The 23,540-nt window shown below is 37.9% G+C and overlaps 2 protein-coding genes across 2 annotated transcripts in view; one reads left to right on the plus strand and one right to left on the minus strand.

Annotated features, from left to right (window-relative positions):
• Positions 1–5,786: 5,786 nt before the first annotated feature.
• gba3 (glucosidase, beta, acid 3) lies at positions 5,787–12,364 on the minus strand. The gene is made up of 5 exons (XM_082150687.1): positions 12,143–12,364; positions 11,466–11,690; positions 9,948–10,750; positions 9,683–9,806; positions 5,787–7,959 (listed from the first exon to the last, which is right to left on the minus strand). Exons 1-5 carry the CDS (start codon positions 12,216–12,218, stop codon positions 7,748–7,750), a joined length of 1,440 nt encoding a protein of 479 aa, XP_082006813.1. The 5' UTR covers positions 12,219–12,364; the 3' UTR covers positions 5,787–7,747.
• A 2,103-nt stretch (positions 12,365–14,467) lies between these two features.
• adgra3 (adhesion G protein-coupled receptor A3) overlaps positions 14,468–23,540 on the plus strand; it is a 47,380-nt gene continuing 38,307 nt past the window's right edge. Inside the window, exon 1 of the mRNA XM_082161697.1 lies at positions 14,468–15,556. Coding sequence (XP_082017823.1) covers positions 15,333–15,556 — 224 coding nt within the window. The 5' untranslated portion in view covers positions 14,468–15,332. The remainder of the gene's footprint in view (positions 15,557–23,540) is intronic.

The following is a 23,540-nucleotide window of genomic DNA, read 5'->3' on the forward strand; positions in this document are numbered from 1 at the left end:
CCAAAACAAAAAACAAAGGCAACTAATAATATTGCTACTAATTTGAAATATGTGTCTTGACTCCAACAAACTTTTGTGAAATGGTTTGGGCCCATTTCACTATTGACATCTTTTACATCCAGGATCATGCATAACATGATCCTGAGCTTAGTGTTGGACTTACAGAGAGATGAACAGAAATTCATCATTGTTCTTTCAGACTGTTGTTAGTACATGGTCATTTTTCAAAATTATCTTGGAACAAGGATTCCTAATCATGAACAGAGCTGACCCTGCCACATTGATCAAAGTGTCAAGGCTGTAAGAGAGGATAATTGAAACAGAAACGACACAGTTTCTTTTGAGTATCTTCTGGAAAATGGTCTCAGATCGTTATTATGACCGCCGCTAGCGTAGCTAGCGAAAGCGGTCATATAGGGATTGTCAAAGTTTTTTTTTTGTTTTTTTTTCGTCACCCTACTGAATTTTTCGTCAACGATACCAAGGACACCGAAGCACCGGGGAACATGAAATTTGGTGGGCATGTAGCCCCACTAGACTTCTAAGGAAAAATTTCGTTTGGTCCCCGGGGGCCACTCCCCCCCCGCGCTGGGCCCCCCCAAACCCCAAAAAATGCAGTTTTTCCTAAATAACTACCTGAACCGTGGCACCGAGGATGAAGACATTTTTATGGTATGTTGGTCTACTAGACCTTTACGGAAAAATTTTGTTTGGTCCGCGGGGGCCACTTCCCCCCCCGCGCTGGGGCCCCCGTAAATTTTTCGTCAACGATACCAGGGACACCGAAACACCGGGGAACATGAAATTTGGTGGGCATGTAGCCCCACTAGACTTCTAAGGAAAAATTTCGTTTGGTCCCCGGGGGCCACTCCCCCCCCGCGCTGGGCCCCCCCAAACCCCAAAAAATGCAGTTTTTCCTAAATAACTACCTGAACCGTGGCACCGAGGATGAAGAAATTTTTGTGGTATGTTGGTCTACTAGACTTTTACGGAAAAATTTCATTTGGTCCCCGGGGGCCACTTCCCCCCCCCGCGCTGGGGCCCCCGTAAATTTTTCGTCAACCATACCAGGGACACCGAAACACCGGGGAACATGAAATTTGGTGGGCATGTAGCCCCACTAGACTTCTAAGGAAAAATTTCGTTTGGTCCCCGGGGGCCACTCCCCCCCCGCGCTGGGCCCCCCCAAACCCCAAAAAATGCAGTTTTTCCTAAATAACTACCTGAACCGTGGCACCGAGGATGAAGAAATTTTTGTGGTATGTTGGTCTACTAGACTTTTACGGAAAAATTTCGTTTGGTCCCCGGGGGCCACTTCCCCCCCCCGCGCTGGGGCCCCCGTAAATTTTTCGTCAACGATACCAGGGACACCGAAGCACCGGGGAGCATGAAATTTGGTGGGCATGTAGCCCCACTACACTTCTACGGAAAAATTTCGTTTGGTCCCCGGGGGCCACTCCCCCCCCCCCGCGCTGGGCCCCCCCAAACCCCCAAAAATGCAGTTTTTCCTAAATAACTACCTGAACCGTGGCACCGAGGATGAAGAAATTTTTATGGTATGTTGGTCTACTAGACTTTTACGGAAAAATTTCGTTTGGTCCCCGGGGGCCACTTCCCCCCCCTGCGCTGGGGCCCCCGTAAATTTTTCGTCAACGATACCAGGGACACCGAAACACCGGGGAACATGAAATTTGGTGGGCATGTAGCCCCACTAGACTTCTACGGAAAAATTTCGTTTGGTCCCCGGGGGGCTGTTGAGCGAAGGGTTGCTGGTTTAGGATGATACTGTCACACACACACATGCAGGAATACAAACAAACGCAAGCATGCACACACACTGACATACACACACATACAAATCCACATGCACAGACACACACACACACAAACACACACGCGCACACATGTACGCACACATACATACACGCACAGACACACACACACACACACACACACACACACACACACACACACAGACACACACATACACAAACACACACACATACACACACACAGACAGACATGCACATACTATTACTTTTTTTAGGTATATACATAAACACGCAATACAGCCAAATTACTCCACGTCATTTATTTTTGTGGAAAGCCAGTGCAGGCCTGAGCGGCGGTCATATTTTGTACCGCGATGCGGTACATCTAGTTTTATTAAGACCTCAATATGTTTACATGCACTAAATTTCATCAAAATGAAATAAATCCAATCCAATTTACAAATTCTGTGGAAGTTCTGCTGATGTGCGCAAGGGTAAAAAAAAAAAAAAGATTTGTTTAGATTTGCATTGAAGTTTAGATTAAATCATCAAATATGAGAAATATATATATATATATATTTTTTTTTTTATATGACGGAAGGACAAAACTTTGTTAAGGTATTTGGTTTTATAGGTTTTATCATAGGTTTTATTTTACTATGCAAAAATATTTCTCTCTTGTTTTTGCATGTGTTCATAATTTCTTTGTTTGACAGCCTGGCAAAAAATGATGTCCGAAAGATTTGGTATGTTTCATTGCGTTATCACAAATACAACAAATGACTCCAAGTTGACTCCAAGTTGACCTAGGCCGGATATCACTTTTGGCCACGACTATATATCAGAGAGAAACGGGTTCTCAACAAGAAAAAATGTAGGGTGGGACTTTATTTTGTCCATGAGGAATTGATTGGATGGTTGTTGTTTGCTATTGGTCGATCTCATTTGAGTGACAGGTTGTCCCGCCCTCACGCCAGTAAACATGTAATCAGAGAATAGATTATGAGGGCACATGAATAAAAAAAAAATGATGATGTGCACAGATACATCATTTATAATAAATACTGCAATATTCCATAAAAAATAAGAAACGTCCATTTTGATTTCATGGTGACTTTAAGGAATAAAGAGAAGAGACACTGTGATTCAAAAACTCACTGATCAGATAGTCCATCACATGTCAGACGCCACGCTCCGTCCTTGCCAAACTACCAAACAGCAGCAGCTGGTACACACTCCGCTGGGCATTTTCCACTTTTCCCGTCACCGCTCCATCACATCTGAAGATGAGAGGCTGTAATTCACAGGCTATCTATTCTCAAGGTTTAGCCACACAGTCTTACCCCTCCACTCGTCCATCCACCACAGCTCCCAAACCAGGGTGGTATCCATCTCCTGGCTGCAGGACAACCTCTTCCGGCATGGCATCACTCCCAGTGCCCCACTTACAGCCATCAGTCACTGTCTCAGCTGATAGCTCCATGTGTCAGCCGTATGGATGACCGTCGCTTACCTGTACGGTCCTGCATGCCAATAGACTCAGAGTTATGGGGAACAGAGTAGTCAGTCTGTTCAAGTATTTCACGTCATCTGTGACGGGATGGAAAAGCATCTTATATTCATTAAGGCTGTGAAGTGTGAGTATACTGCAAAAATCTATTTCTTATTTTTGCCTTGTTTTCCAGTTCTTAAATCAAGAAATAAACATCATTCAAAAAAGAAACCAAGTTCATTTTTCTCATTTGAAGCACTTGATTTTGATAAATTTAGCAGAAAACAAGACTTACTATCTTCTTAAGTAAATTACTTCTGTTTAGATATTTCAAGACAAAAATACTGTGTAAGAAATCAGTGATAAGAATCAGGTTTGCGAAGTAAACAACTGCGATGCTAACTTAGCTAGATTTGCCAATAGCGTGAGAGCATCGCATGAGGTTCTTTCACACTAAAAGTGAAATGAATAAGCCTCAGGCTGAAGGAAATGTAAATTCATTCCTGTACAGTAGAGGGCGCAGCTCAAACAAACCTTTCAGTTGGGCTGCCATTCTGAATCACAGAAAAATAGGACGCAGGAGAAGAAAGTCCAACACTCTTAACTTCAGTAATAAAAACAAAAAAATTAAACAAATGTGATGTTTCTCTTAAGTCATTTTTGCTTAGTATGGTTGAATGGATCATTGAAGGTCAGCAGCAAAGACATTGGTTAATAAAGTGAGATTAAATAAATAAAGTCTTTGTTTTATTTAACATGCTTCATTATTGCAGGTAATATTCTGCGTTTGCATTTCACTGTTTGGTTCATTTTGAGGGATACTGAACCTGCATGTTACATCATCAAAAAAAATTATTCATTTTTGCATGAATTATATTTGAGACTAATCCGCTTCCATACACATTTAACTACAATAACCATCATGTTCACACAAAGCCTTTGCCCACTCCTGATTTCTCTCAACGTGGTTTCAGTGTAAAACAAAATAACTTCCGTTATTTATTTGAAAGAGTAAACTCTGATATTTAGTTAAAAGTAGCTAATGCGTTACATTACTAGTGACTTGAAAAAAATAACCGGATTATGTAACTCAGGTTATTTGAGTTACTTGTAATGCAGTCCCCCCAAAACTGTTAAAGGGTTAGTTCACCCAAAAATGAAAATTCTGTCAGTAATTACTCACCCTCATGTTGTTCCAACCGCGTAAGACCTTCGTTCATCTTCGGAACACAAATTAAGATATTTTTGATGAAATCTGAGAGCTGATAACTTCTCCGTAGGCTGCTAGGTGGCCCAAACTTGCTGGCCCAGAAAAGTTATTAAAGAGATCGTTAATATAGTCCAAGTGACTACAGTGGCTCAATCTTAAGTATATCAAGCGACGAGAATACTTTTTGTGCGCAAAAACAAACAAAAATAACGACTTTATTCCACTATTCATTTCCTTCTCTCTGGGCCTCTAGTTGGTTCGCGTAGTGTTTTTGCGCTGCGCGTCACACACATGACCAGCGTCGGCCAATAGTGAGCCTACGTGGTGACGTGTAACACAGACGCGCTGCGCAAAAACACTTACGAGGCCCAGAGAGAAGGAAATGAATAGTGGAATAAAGTCGTTATTTTTGTTTGTTTTTGCGCACAAAAAGTATTCTCGTCGCTTGATATACTTAAGATTGAGCCACTGTAGTCACTTGGACTATATTAACGATCTCTTTAATAACTTTTCTGGGCCAGCAAGTTTGGGCCACCTAGCAGCCTACGGAGAAGTGATCAGCTCTCAGATTTCATCAAAAATATCTTAATTTGTGTTCCGAAGATGAACGAAGGTCTTACGCGGTTGGAACAACATGAGGGTGAGTAATTACTGACAGAATTTTCATTTTTGGGTGAACTAACCCTTTAAAGATTTTTTTTTTCTCACTTCAAAAGAGGTTGAATAAGAGAATATGGCTGAACAGAAATGAGGACATTAGTTTCCAATAATTATTTGAGTAAAAATAGCAATGTACTTGGTGCAAAAATCTTTTCAGCTTCATGGTTTAAAGCTTATAGGAATTTTTTTGTTTTAGAGATCTTATACAAACAAAGACTTTGCAGCATCAATTGAGAATATAATCCTGTCATTATTGGGGCCCAAGGGAGGCCTTTTTCAGCCACTCAGATGATGACAGTTCACAGTGAGTGCCTATTATTCAGGACTAAATGGAACTGAAAATGTACATGCCACACTGAACTGGCTGCTGAAAGTACGGTCCTCATGCCAGAAGAAATGCCATTAGTGTTCCCATTCACTTCAGTCCAAATAGGCTGTAGTCAGTCAATTGAACATCACGATGGTATGGGAGAGTTTACTTTTATTGCCGTCTCCTATACAACTATCTTTTACATTGAAAATATATTTTTATCTTTGTGAATGCCTACTGACCCCGTAGATGTTAAATATTAATTCCATAGTATCTAATCTAATCTTGATTTAAAATCGGGAGTTTGAAAATGAAAGCACAAAACATAGAGGCAGAAATAACTAAGTGGGTTTTAGAATATTTAATATAAAAACATTTACATTTATGTTCACTGTTTTTATTTCACATTAATCATGAAATACCACTAAACCAGCAAAGGCTCTATTATTTATTAAAATTATATATTCAATTGAATTCACATTTATTAGTGCTTTTCACAACACATTGTTTCAGAGCAGCATTACAGAAAATGCATGCATCTACATTACAATTTAGAGTGATCTGTAATCAGAGGTGACTGTGTCCAAGTTATGCATTTCAGAAATGTACATATACAAATCACGCAGTTAGCTAACATCATGTATTCATTTAAGGCAGAAACAATGAGCTCATTGAAGTAAGTATTACAACATAATGATTACAATATATAGAAAAATTGGCATTGGTGCATGTTGATTCAGAATTATATAATTGTAAATTAATAATTCTTCATTGCAGAAATTGGTCAATTCGAGGAAGGCCTCAAGTCATGTTTATGTAAATGTTTATTTGAAAAATATTTATTTAATTGGAAGCATTCAGTCACTCACGAGGTTCTTCATTCAAGTATTGCAATTACATAAAACATCAGTTATTGGTGTATTGTTACTTTTGGTGCTGTATCTATTCATTGTGGTATAATAATGTGATTTCTGGCCTTAATCTATCTCACAGGGTATCTCTGTTTCGACCGTCTTTCACTCCCTGCTGGCGTCTCCCGCCAACACCGGAGCCATATCATTTAACACATACTGTCACTGGCGCTGAAACCTATAGGACGCTTGTCTAGCAGGGTTCCCACACTTCTTGACCATTGCATTTCCATTCATTATTTAGTTGTTCATGATTAATAAATAAGGATTTTTAAAAGTAACTATAGAGAATGCACTCACAAAAAGCTATTTTTATACCCAATTAAATATTTGAGCGTAACCAAAAACCGTTTTGCTAATTGCCGTGACTTTTTCCAGGCTGCAATTCGCAAATATTTAATGATATTTCCAGGTTTTAATCGTGGGAACCCCGTTCTAGGACGCAAGTTCTAGGTTTTGAATATAATCTACTTCATGGAAATAGTTAATTAGCAACTACATTATTCAGTTAATTTATATTAATCTAATGAGTTCCCTTGTTCCTGAATATTTCATAAGTGTGTCAAAATATAAGCATGTTCCAATAAAAATGTGCCTCCATTAATTTGACATCTGTATAATTGACCGTCAGTGGAGGTGATTGAATGTTACAATTAAATACACTAATTTACATTCAAGAAACCTGTATAAAAATGTCAGCCTGACTGGAACATGTGGATTAAAAATAGCTTCTATTGTTGCTTAATTCACTTGAGCGCCGATTATCATAATTCAAACAATACAATCAAATACGATTTGTGATCTCATATTATTAATTTATAGGATGCAATAATGGCTGTTCCTGGGTGAACAATTAGAACAGAACGCACATTTTTTCAGCCATTTACTCCCTTGGGAGTTAGGGCTGCGGTTAGATTCAGCATTCCCTCATTTCCAGTGGTAATTACATGTGCAATCCAGTTAATGACACTTTAGTTTGCATGTAAAATTACTACAACCTGTTATGTTAATATCTCATGTAATGACTGTAGAACTCGCATAGAGCAATCCCAGCCAATATACCAGCACAAAATGCTGTTCAAAATTGAATACCATTTTTGGCCACACAGAGGCAGCATTTATCAACAAAACACTAGAACTGAAACCTTGATTTTCTTGCTCATGCTTCATACTTAATGTTCAAGAACCCTCAGCTAAAGGAATTAAGTCTAACTTCGATTTAATAACAATGACTCACTTGATTTTACAGCAAGCAACACTGTAGTGTAACCAGTTAGGCTCATCATTATTTAGGCTGCAAAAAATTGAAATGACTGCATTTTCATTAGACATTTCCTGATGTCATTTCTTCATGTGTAATATAATGTTGATTTCGTTTTCTTAGTAATGTTGTTAAATGCTCTTGGGTTTGGTCTGAGAGCAATGTTTGGATATGACAGCAGCATACTCTCTACCTGAGCGGTATATGGTGCGTTTTAGATCAGGCGTAGAGAAATCCACATGAAACAAGCCGAAGCGCACACTGAAGCCATCATTCCATTCAAAGTTATCCAGCAGTGACCAGGCAAAATATGCCTTTACATTCACTCCATCTTGACTGATAGCTGGAAAACAAACACATCATCCATATTATAATAATATAGTATATAATATTTGAAAAACTTTCAGTAGTCTGGGTCTCAAAGCTACAATACAAGGACTTTACTGTCCTGTCAACTGGATTTTACAATTTCAGGACTACATCCACCCTTGTGAAAAAGAAATACACTTAAAGGGATAGTTCACCCAAAAATGAAACTCGATTTACTCACCCTCAAGCCATCCAAGGTGTATATGACATTCTTCATTAAGACGAATACAGTCGGAGATATATAAAAACAATGTCCTGACTCTTCCCAAAATTTGAAGCCCAAAAAAGTGCATCCATCCATTATAAAAGTAATCCACATGGCCCCAGGGAGGCCTTCTGAAGCGAAACGATGCGTTTAAGGAAAAAATATATATTTAAAACGGTATTAGCTATAATAAATAGCTTCCGGCAGATGACCGTAGGCATAGTGCGCGATTCGATTTGCACCACAAGAGTAACCCCTGACGCATGTATGACGTTGGATGCAGGAGTAGCGTAAGCTTTGACGCTTCTCGCGGATTAAACAAATAGGGCTGTGCAACAAACTCAAGCTCCTCTTCTATTATATCGAAATCCTCTGAGATTTCCCTTTAAAATTTCTCATTTTAGACTTCTAGTTCGTGATCAGTGTTTTGTTTCGCTCTATCCTCTGCGCTTCCACGTTCGTCAATATGTCATGCGCCAGGTCAGAGGTCATTATTTCGCTGCAAATCGCTGTGTACGGTCATCTGTCGGAAGCTAGTTATTATAGCTAATAAAGTTTTAAATATGGTTATTTTTCTTACAAAAACCCAATGCTGCGCATCAGAAGGCCTGTATTAACCCCCTATGGATTATTTTTTATGATGGATGGATGCATTTTTGTGTTAGTCTGAATGTAGAAAGTCATATACACCTTGGATGGCTTGAGGGCGAGTAAATCATGGTATAATTTTAATTTTTGGGTGAACTAACCCTTTAATAATACTTATAAAAGAGTACATATTATGGCAACAATATACTTACAAAAGTGCAACCTGAACCTAATTGCAATTAAATGAAAATGTATTATAGTATAAATGTATACAATTAGTTCAACTTAAGGGTGCTTTTTAACCCACAAGTTCATCTTTGTATGTAATCTCATAATTACTTCTATTGTCTTTAAAATATGGTATTGCCGCATGTACTGACAAGCATTTATGGTAAACTAAAATTTACTTAATGTAATTTCTGTTGAAATTCATGTCTTGAATTTAAATACAAACATAAAGTTGCAATAATAACAATAATAATCTAGTACATTGCAAATTTTTTTGTATGTTAGTCAACACATCAAAAAAAGTGTCCTTTTTTTAAAGGACAACAAAAGATTTATTAAAGTAATTATTTAAGAAGCACTTTTAAAGTAAAACCTTTCATTTGACATTATTACAAAGTGCTCTTTTAAAAAGTGAACTTTGTGTTAAGAAAGTCATGAAAGTGTTCTCTCTTTTAAGTATCTTAAATAATATTTTATTTCATTAAAATTTAATTATCTGCAAGTATGTTTTTTAAGGAAAAAACTATTTATTTGTGTTTAAGAACAATACAGCTGCGCATTGAAGCACACTTTTTCACAAGGGCATTACTAGTCTGTATAAAATTAACTGGATAAAATGAACTTTGTGCAATGTACAATAAAATAGCTCAAGAGTACAGTGTTAATATGACAGTACCTTTGCCAACTTCCTGCAGAGTGTCCTGATAGAACTGTGAGCGGTCGGCATCTTCTATCTGAACCGGCCCCGTCTGCGAAAAGCCATTTTCAGTGATATAGATGGGCAGACTGGAATATGTGTCCTAAAAAAAAAAAAAAAAAAGCAAATGTAAATGATTTTGTTAATAAGACAATATATGAATCACTGCATAATAAATATACTCCTAATTAAATTAAAAACAAAGGAAAGTTAGAGAGAACTGTGCATAGATAAATGAAGGTACCTTTATATATTTCAGCAATTTCCGCAATCCATCAGGAACAACAGCCAACCAGTGAACCCCACATATGGGCCATGACGGGTCAACAACCCCCTCTGCCCCCAGATCCCCCACGAAACTGAGCTCGTTGTTCTTACTACTTAGATCTTTGACTCTCCGAGAGGTGTAATAGTTTAGAGCAAAGAAATCCGCTGTGCCCAAAGGAGTGGGCTCTTCCTTTGAGAAGCGTGGTAGCCGAGAGCCCTGCTTGTATCCCAGATCCAAGCTCCTATTCTCAATCCTGAATCTCATGGACTCTGGGTAATCTCCAGTGCAAAACACAGGGCAGGCAAACCAGCCCAAAGTGAAGTCCTTGTAGCGCTCAGTGGCTGCAGCATCTTTAGGACAGTCCGGGTTCAACGGCTCTACCCAGTCACTGTTCAGGGCAAGAGACACTTGCCCTCCTTGTAAAGGCCTGAAATGAGCATTATAAGTATGCCAGGCTTTGGTGTGGGCACGCAGCATGTTATGTCCCGCCAAGTAGACTGATATTCCTGGATCTTTAATCCCAGGGGCAAAGACGCCATCTTCATGACCCAGCTTGGCACAAACATAGGGCTCGTTCAGAGTGATCCAGAGCTTCACTCTGTCCCCAAAGGTCTTAAAACAAAACCTGGCATAACTTTCAAAGATGTCTGCAATATCTGATGAGTTCCATCCGCCAAGATCCTGTAAGGCCTGAGGTAGGTCCATGTGGTACAATGTGATCATGGGCGTCACATCACAAGCAATCAAGTCGTCAATCACTTCGTTGTAATACGCCACACCTGAGGGTTACGGGAAAAAGGTTAAAAAAAAATGCAGGTAAGCAACTTCAGGAAGTATAATGATTTAGGTGACAAGCAGGCCAAAATTAAACTTGCACACTTTTTTACATTGTCCGCGTCAATCGTTTAAATCATTTAGAGTCGGCATGAAACCGATATTTTCCTCACTAATGTGACTAATGTATATCCGAGTGCAACGGGTTCACGAGCTTGTTAATTGCTATGATCTCGTTTGAGTGACATCATCAGAAAAGAGATGTTGTTGAGAGGTTTTTGATTAAACATAATGGTTTTGATAAAACATTAAGATGGCACTTGAATAAAAAATATTCCATAAAAATAACTTTAAACAAATGTGTAAACAATCATTTGAAGCTGAAATAAAATCCAAGAAAACACAAAAGTTGATGCTTTGTTTACTCAAACTTGTTCATGGATTAAGCATGCTAGAACTTCAATAAAAGTATTTTGAGTATAAAGAAAAGTATCAAGTATAAAGACTCGTTTTTCATATTTTCCTGTTCCTACTAGAATATTTATGCTATTTAGATAAATATCTAATTTTACTTGTTGTATTGTTTAGTGAGAAGTTATTATTTCAAAGTATTATTTACAGTGTGTGTAAATCTGTTTAGCACAGAGAAAGAACAAGGGATTGACTTTTTTGATTTGACTCTTATGAACCTCACAAAGAGGGTCATTTTGCCTTGAGCACCTTTTGGATTAACATGATTTGTGGTTCCATCGGGAAGGAGCCGTGACCAGGATATGGACAGACGGTAATGGGTGAGACCAAGCTGTTGGATACATTTCAGGTCCTCTTTCCAGAGCTGATAGCTGTTACAGGCTACATCTCCATTATGGTCTTCAAACACCCGTCCTTTGACGTGACAGAATGTGTCCCATACGCTGGGGCCTCTGCCATCCATATTCCAGCCTCCTGCAAGATAATTTAAGGAATCGAAAGGAAAGTTTAGACCCATTATATATAACCTCATTTATTATCTTTGGTCATGTTCAACTGTCAAATAACAAAGTTTGACTGCTACAAAATAACAATCCACATCTGCCTTCAACAAAAAGTACTGGGGTGTTATAATCTAGCGATATCAGCTTACCATGGTATTTGCATGGTACTATAATGTACTATAATGAAGAAGACCATATAATTACCATGGTATTTATTAAGAAACATGACAATATAATGATGCCACGTTAAAACATTGTAGCATTTTTGTAACTGAACAACTCTATGTTCTAAATAATTGCAAATTGTTGCCATTACATGCATCCTGAAATGCTGAATCTGCAAGTGAGTTAAATCAGATAACAAAGTCGACAACCACCGCGACGTTTACTACAGTAAATGATTAACACTAGTGTAAAACGTACCTTCTATTTGATAAGCAGCAGTCGCAGCTCCCCACGCAAAGTCTTTTGGAAATACGGTGACATCTAGTGCAGACATATTTTAAGACAATGATGAAAAGGAAACTAGACAAAGTTATCGCGCTATTAAACGGAATAAAAAAAATACATATGCAATCAAGTCTGGCTGCACGTTCGCAGCTTTAAGTAAGCGGTGAACGTCAGCACGTCCTGCACGTTACGTCATCGCGTACCTCCGTCACGAGACCGTACAAGGTACATTTAAAAAAAAAAAAAAGTATATATATTTACATTAGTGACGTTTTTTTGTTTTTTGTTTTTTTACATTTTTGACGTTTTTTTTATTAATTTAAATTAATTATTTTTGCTGTTCGGTATATTAGAAACGTTAATTATTAGTTTTTAGGCTCAACGAATTGTAATGCAAGAGTTTATCGTATCTCATGTTTCGTAAGAGACTGAAAAGGAAATAAACTGAAAAGCCCCAAGGAGGACAGAGACCTTTGACCAGCATGAGGTGCAGTCCTCTTTACACACGGCTTCTAAATTGTCCCTGGGCACAATGACTATGTGTGAGAAAGATTTATGCTCCCTTAGGATGCCGAAACATCTGCATGCGATTCAAAGTCACAAACGCTGCATAAGGCATTGTTCTCTTCAGGTTGTTCTGCTACGACGAGGACCCATCTAGGCTAACTTTTTTTTCTTTTCTTTTCTTTTTTTTTTTTACACTACTGCCAACCTGTCTAAACTTGTTTGTAGTGCAGCAATGCAAAGAGAACCTTTTGTGAGGGCCACACAAAAACAACTGAGCACAATGGATCAAGGATCCTTTAGTATTGTGTTGCATTTTGTTTTGTGGTTTTGTAATGGAATGCCATAACTTTAAAGGAAATGGATGTACTTTTTTATTACCTGCAGAAGTGGGTCACTCTTTTACATGTTTACATAACTATATATATATATATATATATATATATATATATATATATATATATATATATATATATTCAGACATACATTTTAGGTTAGAATTTATAATAATGTATATGGAAAAGCATATTTTTTTTGTTATGTAACCTGGCAGGTTACATGTTAATCCTGATAGCTACTTTAGCACCTTATATAGTCTTAAATAATCCTGGTGTTACAAATTAATTTTTACAAATAGAAATAGATAGTCTCTCAATTAATGTGCAGTGAGGTCATGAACTGCATGCTGTTTAAAATTTTAAAAGTTTTAAATAGAGTAATGCATTTCACATAGATCAGCAACCTTTTAATGACATTTAGACCAGTTTTATATACTAGCAATTTTAACAGGCTTAAATGACTCTTGTTATTATCAAGGTAAATATTTAGTAAAAAGTACACTGATCTGTATAACGTTCTCTATACAGATCAGTGATACATTATAAAATAAAATAAAACAATGAGAGGGGTTAACACTGATAAAACCAAAGAGGGCAAGAATTCTCAAGATTTTTTTTCCTTTTTTTTTCCAGAATGATATAATTTAACAAAGTGCATACCATCAGATGACTATTTACAGGGTCTTTTCATAACTCTTCAAAAACCTCCTAAAAATTAGTCGAGAACAGAGCTGTTTTACTCATGAGAGTTTTAGCTAAGTTAAATAAATAAATGGACAACATTGACAGCAGGAGAGCAAACTAAACCTCATCAATAGCATTACCAAAAAAACATCCCATTGCCTACAGCTTCAGAAATCTGTCACATCTTTTATTAACATTTAAACAAAGACATTTGGGGTGAATGTTATTTAACCAAGTACAACATGTTCCTCTATCAACACTTTTGTTGATCCTAGAACCAAGTTCCAATCAACCAATCAGATCTAAGTGACAATTTTAAATTGTATGTAAGTTTAGGCTTACAACCCGGGTTAGGTGCTTCAACATCAATTATTATTCACACATCATTTCCCTCTAATGTTAGGGATAAGTTATGAGTAGGGTTGGGTTTAGGGGTAGGGTTAGGCCTAGGCCTATTTTTTTCAGAAAGGAATGTTGTTCCAGGATCAACAAAATATGTCGATCCAGGAACATGTTTAACTTGGCAAAATCACGGTGACCGAGATTTGATTAGTCAGTCTACTTCAATCAAAAATGAAAAACTTCATGGATAAAAAAAAAGAGAGAGAAATTGAGAATATCTTCTGTATAAAAATTCAGTATAAAATAATATAATATATTTTAAATTAAAGGCAATGTTTTATACAATTTGGGCAATAACAACAGTGGGTTTAATTAAAAGGATCGGTGTTGACTGGAGTTCAGACCAAACCTATGATGACGTCAGGGGAGGAAATGGAACATGGAGCCCGAGGCTCAGAGAAAGAGAACAGCAACACATTCGGCTGTGAACTGAGCAGCGCTGGACACATTCACGCTTTTACATTCTCACCGACTGCAAGAAGCACACTCTGGGACCCTGGGTTACATATTCCGCTTGTATCTCTCACAAAGCGTTTTTACCGTCGTGGTCGGTAGCAGCATTCAAGCTTATGGGGAACAGCAGCAAAGTGAAAACCAACTTTACGCATTCAGTTTCTCAAGAAAGGTTTTATTGTTCGGCACGCGGACATGTCGCGTTTAATGACCTGTTTTAGATAATCTTCGAATAACTAACGTTACCGTCTAGAATCTGTTTGGCTTTCTTTTGGAGTTCAAATGTGCAGTGAGATGCGCACAGAGAAAAAGTTTACGTGAACAGATTTCCTTGAGTTTGTGAGACTGTTATCTCGGGATGGTTGCAGCTGTCTCTCTTTTAGCGCAGGAGCGAGGTCTCCACTTTGACTGGAAACAAAGAAAATGCTTCGTGTAAAACAGTGGAAACTTGCGTGCAACCAGCTGGAGAAGGTTTGTTGAGTTGTACAATGATGCTTATGGAAAACAAAGAAGGATATTCGACCGCTGCCTTTCGGACTGCTTAGTGTGGAGAGCAAAAGCCATGATAAATCGTCCCATCTAATGTTGTGTCGAGTCAGTGTTTCGACCATGACTTAAAGGAGTGCAGACCAGCGTCTCTGCTTGATGGCTTTTGACGAATATTCATCGCAGAGATCGTGTTTAGATATAAACAACAGCAACGAAAGGCTTTCTGAGGCTATTTATATGCTAATCTGACCCCTCTTCTTGCTGCCGTGTGAATATCAACGAAGGCAGGAGTGATGTCGGTGGGCGCTACTTGTGTCTTTTTCCTGGCTTTTGTGCTTCTCAGAAGCTCGAGCTCTGCAGGATCGACTGAATGTAAATCATATGATGAACGCTTCAAAAGTGCAGGAGGGAAAAGCTCTTCGTCTGGGGCCACACTGGACAGAAAAGTGGTCTGCAGTAACATGGAGCTCCATCAGGTGCCTTCCACTGAATCATTTCCCAACAGAACAGTCTCACTGTAAGTTAACACTCATTTTCCTCACAGAATCAACATTGTCATTTATCTAAAAAAATGCCCGTAACCACACATCACGAGGGTCATTCCTGCCATTTGACCTCATGACTTCTGGTCCTTCTGGGAACCTTTTGATAAACGCAACGGTTTTTAAGTGAGTTTTCAAAAGTCATACAGATCAAACTGAGCGACTTAAATACATATATAGTTATTAAATATACAAAACATTTCATCCACTGATCATTTGATACTAAATTAGCTTATTTCCTTTTTACATTTCTCAAAAGTCTAATCATTTTACTTAAGAATGATTAAAACTATTTTTTTGTGATTAAACCTTTTGAAGGACACTATTAGTCAATTCAACTATGATTTTCTTTATTGAACTATGATTAAAACAAATACATGGTGAATACAGTCATAAAAGGGTGGTCATTGTAACAATAACAGGGCATACCTTATTAGCAGGGAACACTTATAAAATTGAAATGGTATATTAATATATTTTGGGTAAACTAAATTGTACAATCTTGCGCAAATTTCGTTTTGCATGCCTACTTTAGATATTAGTGAACTGGTGGGACCTTTTGCTGTTGTTACTTAAAGGTGCAATAGGTGATTCTCCACAGAATTTTTTTTTGTTATGCTGGTTGAAAGTCTCTTCACATCCTGATAGCAATTACCATGTTAAGCGGTTTATATGTATTTTGTGGAAGGCGTAGGACCATAAAATGTTCGTTCAATCATTGCGTTTGGTCCGAATGAAATGATAGCATGTTTCCTATTGGCCAATGCATGTTAGCATACCACTGTGCAGCCTGTTCACACAGACATCATACGTCATCAACGCATTCACGTACACTGTGCAGACAAGCAGTTGTTTACATTCTTTATTGTAGTACTGTTACTTACTGTACTGTAAAGTTTTCTCACCTGTGAATGACACATGATGTAATCCAATATCGTTGTTTCTAGGGATGCACCGATACCGATACCAGTATCGGGTATCGGGCCGATACTGAGCTCATGTACTCGTACTCGTACTCGTAAAAATGCCCCGATACCAACAACCGATACCAGGCAGCGTGTGTACGGTGTTTGTGTCCAGACAAAGAAACACTGACAACAGAAATTATAATGGGGATAAAAAAAGAAGGCTGTCTATGAGGTAAATATATCTTATTAGTGAAATATTAAACAGAATATAGTAACGCCTGTGGTGTGCGAGCTGATAAGAGAAAAACACGCAGTGGATTGAGCGCGCAAGCGGCACAGACGCGCGAGCTGGTCGAGCGCATCAGACGTCAGTGGAAAGTTTGTAGTTCAGTCGGATGTCAATGGCAAAGAAAGAAAAAAGAGGCATGTAGCTTATTATTAACGTTAACTGACCAGAGAGAGAGAGAGAGAGCACTTCTGTTGAATGCTCTTGATTGCTGATCGTTCACTCAGCACGTGTTATTTGGATTAAAACTAAATCGTATATGTAAGTAAAACATGAACTGTTACCTTATTTATGTTTAACGAGTGGTTGCCTACATTATTACAGGACATTTGCAGGTCAAGAAGTTACATGAACTTCAAACATCCAAAGCGCGCGCCCCGAAAACCATCGCCTCAGACAGCGCGCGATACTGAATGGAAGTCTTTCACGTCTTGCGCTTGTACGGATGAATTCATTTTTCACTGTTGGCGAGTATCCTAGTAAACAAAGTCTGTTATATCTCAAGTGAACGTAGACAGTAAATTGTCTCTGGTATAATTCAAATGGGGTCCGTGCGTTCGGTCTTAAAGGTGCAGCAGTTGAATTAATCTGCTTCTGTGTTTTAATGTTAATCAAACAAAGGACAAATAAATTACTCACTGCTCTTGACTAAATAGGCTACCTTTTTTTTTACTTTACAAAAAGATCCATCTATATTTAATTTATACAGTAATTAATATGCCAGTGCATTAAATATATAGTTGATGAACAAATTAAGTTTAAATTTAATAAACAACTAATATGATTGATATGCTTTTGGTTTCTCTACCAATACATTTAAAAAATGACAAATGCATGAATTAAAAATTAATTGAAAATTAAAAATACAGGTATCGGTTATGGTATCGGTATCGGCGAGTACCAAAAATGAAAGTATCGGTATCGGACTCGGTCTGGAAAAAGTGGTATCGGTGCATCCCTAGTTGTTTCTGGTCAGTGCCTGTGTTTTCATGTGTTTTGGAGGAGGTGTGGCTTTGGGTGGCGTTTTGCAGGGAGGGTGGGATCGTATGCTTCCAATGCTAGCAGGATAAAGTTAGCATTTCCCAAATCACCTATTGCAGACTCCAATCTAAAGTCCGAAGACGAGAATCTTTCTTCACTGGTTCAGATTGGGCAAAAAAACCTAGGATTAGTTTGCAAAAGTAGTTTTTTTGAAAAATCCCAAATACCCGAAAATTTCCAACGATATAGGAGACTTGAGCCTGTGACGGTTTAGGAGCCATTACGTACTTTTGACTGCTATAGTGCCACCATCAGGCTGATTGGGGCGAGCCTTGTTGACATTGTAGATGGGGTGTGGGTATTACCATCCCTCAAAGTTTCAAGTCTCTAAGACTTACGGTTTGCTCTGCCCAATCACTTTTAGGGGAGAATGCTGATCCTTGGAAACTATTACAATAGGATTGTTCTATCTAGCGCATGATGACATGAGCTTCCATGTTTACCATATGTGATGCTCTATTTGTGTCAATCATTGTTTACATGTAAATCCTAAATTAAATTTGTGAATCATATAAAGCAATAATATCTCTTCACAAAGCCGCACTGTTCATTTGGATTCATTTTACGACGCCTTGACAACCTTTTTGGATCATTTAATTTTTGGTTGTGTGGACATTCAGTGGAGGGACAGAAACCTCTTAATTTCTGTCAAAGGTGAACCAAAGTCTTATGGGTTTAGAACGACATGAGGGTGAGTAAATGATGACAGAATTAGAAAAAATTGGGTTGCTTTAAAGCCAAAAATATTTGGTAACATTACATGTTATACACTCTACCAGTCAAACGTTTAGACTGAATCTGTTTTTTAGGATCTTCAGAATAATCTTTTATTTAAATTTTTTTTTTTATAATTTTTTTTTATAAGAGTGGTTTAGTTTTGTCCTGTGCTCTTTCTGTGGCTGGCGGTGCAGCCTTATTAGAGTTTAAACGAAAAGCGGCCCACGTGACTGTGTCTTTCAGAGATGGATATCAAGCATGTCTGAAAGCCTGAATGGTGCATTCGTTTTTCTTCATGTGGCTGTGCTGAGTTTGTAAAGAGAGGAAGAACACATGTAAAAACAAAGACTTTGCTCCAGTGAGAGGAAATAAACGCACTGTTAGTACATACTGTTGAAACCTTGATTTAGTTGTGTAAAAACATTTATTTCACTACTTTATGCACTGAAAGGATTTTTTTTTACTGAAACCGAAGTTTTCTTTTAGCTGAAAACCCAAAATAAATGTGGTTAATTGGGTGGTTGAACTCTTTATGCTGCAGGGTGGTGAATTAAACCAGTCATGGTAAAGTTCTTCGGTAACGAGACCCCTATTAAAATTTCATCAAATAAACTTTACATCTTGCGACTCTTGAAATATTTTTGCTTCCACACAGCTGACATGTTTACCTGAAACTTTATCACATTGTGTGCATGAAATAGATGGCGAAACAGTCAAAACACGTCATCTGAGAAGTGTCATTTAAACATCAATGATTTCAGCTCTCCAAAATGTTTTCGGCTGAAACCGGGAACATTTTTTGCTTTTTCAGACAAAATTTGTAGTTGCCCAAATTTTGGTGCATCACTAATGTGAAGTGGACATTTGATTTAGGAACCCTAGATTGATATTTTAACTCTTTCTCATTACGTTGGTTTGACACATGAATGGCTATTTACACAGGTTAAGAGTGTTTATGGGTCGCAAATCCAGCAGTCTTGTCACTTCACATGATGTTTTCTTCACATGGAGGGGTCAACAGTAGTTATTCATGGAATCCTACCTTTTTTGACCTTCTCTAACCCTGAAAATCAATTACTTTCCTCAACCTGGTGTAGGAAATCCTTTACCTCACACACATATGTGGGGTCAGCAGGTTTATTATACCACCCCTTTAACAGGGTGAAAAAAAGCTCCCCATTACAACCTTGTGAAATTAAGCTTTTTGATTGCTCACTTTTTTTTGACTGGTGGTGGGTCAGTTGGTTTTAATGTTAAAGTCGACATGAAGAGAAAATTCACCTTCATTCATCTGTTTTCTAAATGCATGGTTTAGATCTTGTGTGCAATGCATACATGTATGTTTCTTTTCTTTTTCTTTCTTTTTTTAACGTTTTTGACCTCATAATTGTCAATCAAAATATCCAGTGAAACAACAAACTCTCTCTGTGATGTAGGTGGTCTTCAGTCAGTTAGTCTGCTTACATTTAGTTAATCATTTAGCCCCCATCCTTGCAAACTTTCGTTCATCTGCCTGCGTTTGAGTCCTACGCCCACATCTTACAATCCAATCAACAGCCGATGCATAAAACCAAGTTCCGCCATTCATTATTTTCTTGTTCGATAATTTGTTGTTGGATTTACGTCACATAATAGAAGAAAGGTTCTGTTACTACTTCTGTTTCATTGCGACTTGTACTTAGAGCTGGAGTTTCTAGAGTTATTCATGCAATGCTGCTTTTTAAATCTTCTGCAAATGGCTTTAGGAAAGTTACTAAATCTCTGCCCAACGTTGACATTGTTTCTTAGTGCTTGGGATTGGTTTATTAAGCAATTTCTGTTGTAAGTGGATCATGTTTGTGCAGCTGTCTTTTTATGTGAAGCCAGTCACCGAGATTGTTTCTCTTAGGCAAGTGTTGAAAACTACACCTGGACTGAGCTGTCCTCCCCAAAGCACACCTGGTGACTGTAGCAAGGCAGTGTGGGATAGGTTTCAGAAAAGCTTCAAGTTAACCTTGATTAACTTGGACTTTTGAATGTTTGCAACTCAAGAAAATATCAGTTGGTAGCAAGAATGATTCATCCACAGGTCAAGTAACAAAGAAATTAAACTATTATGTAATGTTGATGTTTAATTACTTTATCCTATCCCCGCTTAATATGCAGAGTCAACAATAAGCCATTCATATTCTGATTGCTCTTTAATTACACACTTCACCTTTAATGTAATTATTTGCGTCTCATGAGACTGATAAATAATTAGTCTGTCTGCTGTTTAAAGTTGTTTTAGCCTATTGGTGCACCCATTTTTGCCGTACTGCAGAGCATATTTCCATATATTATACTGGCTGTTTTAATGTAGTCCAGGTTTTTGATTTTAGGAAGATGTGGTCTTGCAGAAAGGGAAAAAAAAACTTTTCATTTGAGTAAATGTAAATCGTGCAAGCGTGTTTTGCAGCTCTCTTTGCTTTCCAGTGGTGTTATTCGGTCACTAGATCCTGTAGAACCTCAGAAAATCAAGATAAGGTTGTATCTTCACCATCTGTCTCCAGCACTAGTAGACCTTTGGGTGCCTAGCCAGACGCTCATTTAAATGCTAATTGTTAGAACCATTGCAAGTCCCAGACGAGTGGTCATCACCCCAATCACTTGATGTGACCCTGGACAACTGGTCTATACTTCACTCTTACCCACCAGGCATGTCTTATTGGTAGATAATGTACTGTAAATTCCAATGATTTTGCTGGCTATGTAAAGCTCAGCAATATTGTGGATATTGTTATTTTGCCGTTAAGTAAGATGTCCATATGGTCCCTCTTTGGATTCTTTCATGTGATTAAATGCGTTAGTAAAAATTGCTGTTTATTATGTTGGTGCATATAAAGGAATATATCATTCTTCATTTTAGGGCTGCATAATATCGATGCTTAAACGATAGATCATGATGTGCGCATCCGCGTCATGTATAGGGATCTTAGTTGATGCGTGATCCGTACGGACCAGGCACCACTGTTCGAAAGGTGCATGATTCTCAGATTATATGCAAAGTTTAACCATCATCGAGCGAAAGTTGATCATTTTGCACGTGTTTTGGATCTTTAAGTTTAAACATTCCAGCTATTTTAAACCATTCGAGCGCAAGAAGACGTGAAAGTAAAATAAAATCAGTGCTGAGTAAAACCAAACCTTGTAGATGCTGTTAAACTTGTACTCGGGCCCACAAGAGTTGTGTGTCAGTAATTCTCCTGGGCTCATATTGTAATCATGAGGGAGGGGAATCGCTCCCAGCTGGGAGATCGCTATGCTCATGAATATCAGTATCGCTCTCAAATTGAACTTGACAGATCAGAGTCACAAGGCAGCGTGTGCATGTTTATCCCTACAAACTTCAGAATGTTTTCAGGCATTTTTTTGTCTGTCTTTTAGAAGTTAATCTGAGAGATACCATTAGATATAATGCGTAATATATATGACTACAGCAGCTACAGTTAATGTTCATGATGATTAAACTCTTTCTATAGTTTTATCAACATTTTATTCTGCTGCATAAAACCTCAAGGCTATGTATGTGCACTTTTTTTTCTGTGTTGTGACTCATTTATAAGTGAAACAGGATATTCAATAATTAATTACTTTAGCTGAAAACTAAACTGGAAATTAAGTTTTATTCAATTAAAATGTAATAATCAACACACAAAAAAAAACTATATTTGTCAACTTTTTAAAGGTGGCATATGATGCTTTTTAATCTTTCCTTGTATCTGTTTGTGCATATACAATCTACAAAGTTACAAAGCTCATAGTCTCCCACAAAATGATTCATTCTATCTAACAGAGAACACTGATCCAGACCTGCCTAAAACATCTCAATATATTAACGGATATTACTTCCTCAAACGTCTGTGTGTTTGGATGCAAAAACCAAACTTCTTTGTTTGGCCCTCCGAAAACGGATGAACTTGGGAATCAGAGGTTAAGATTTATTTATAAAGCTGTTGCAGTACAACCCAAAAGTTTGCTTGTGCACAGCGCATTTTACAGAAGACAGCTTCCTGAACCTGGGAGAGTACAATGCCAGATATTATACAAAGAGTACTTACCACTAGGGGTGTAACAATATATTGTGTCACAACAAATTGCAATACAAAAATGCAACAATATGTATCTGTGTATAGTTCACCCAAAATGAAAATTACTGTGTGAGGGAAAAAACCTTAAGTTTACAGAGTTTTAATGTCAGTACTACGTTAAACTACTATATATAATGTATAATAATGCAATGGTGGAGTATTTGTGGGTCCTGATAATGCCAAATGTCTTATGTTACCAGTAAAAAGTGGCGTACATTAATTTAAACGCATCTAGTCAGTGACAGAGTGCAAGCATATTCGTCTAGAATAATTCTGTTTCAGCTTCAGAATCATGGATATTTTTATTCTGGTGTCACCATCGTCCTGTGCTTTGGGTTATCAGCTCCAAGCCTATTAATTTCCACCCCCAATGTAATACCAAATTTACTCAAGTCGTTCTTGCAAAGTTGCTACCCACGACATCATTAACTGTTTACAAATGCTTAAAGCCTTGGAAGCTGACTCGCAATTATGGTTGGCTGTAACGCCCCTTTACCACAACACAGTGGGTCAGCTGGCCAATCAGAGCACTCTGAGCAATATTTGATGTAATGTGTTGAATAATATCTACGTGGTCATTTGGGGTGCGGGTTGCGAATCAATAGACACGGGAATATTGCAGGTCCAATAGCCAAGACTATTTTGACCCCATTGATTGTGTTCACGCTCTGTATTCTGAAGACTGTCAAAGGTTTCTAACTACAATGCGATTTGCAGCATCAAGCACAGCGTTTGCACACTGCAACTGAAGTGATTGACCGCTTCAGTCATTAAGGGAGCACTCTTTGCTTTCTGTATAATATATATAATTTGAATAAAAGTTGAATCTTTCATGCTGCTAGTTTCAGGTGAGACAACCGCATTTAAAGTTCTCGTGAACCGGAAGTTGCAACCTTTT

This window comes from Leuciscus leuciscus (assembly GCF_965113295.1).
Source record: "Leuciscus leuciscus genome assembly, chromosome: 2".
In the NCBI taxonomy this organism is placed as follows: Eukaryota; Metazoa; Chordata; class Actinopteri; order Cypriniformes; family Leuciscidae; genus Leuciscus; species Leuciscus leuciscus.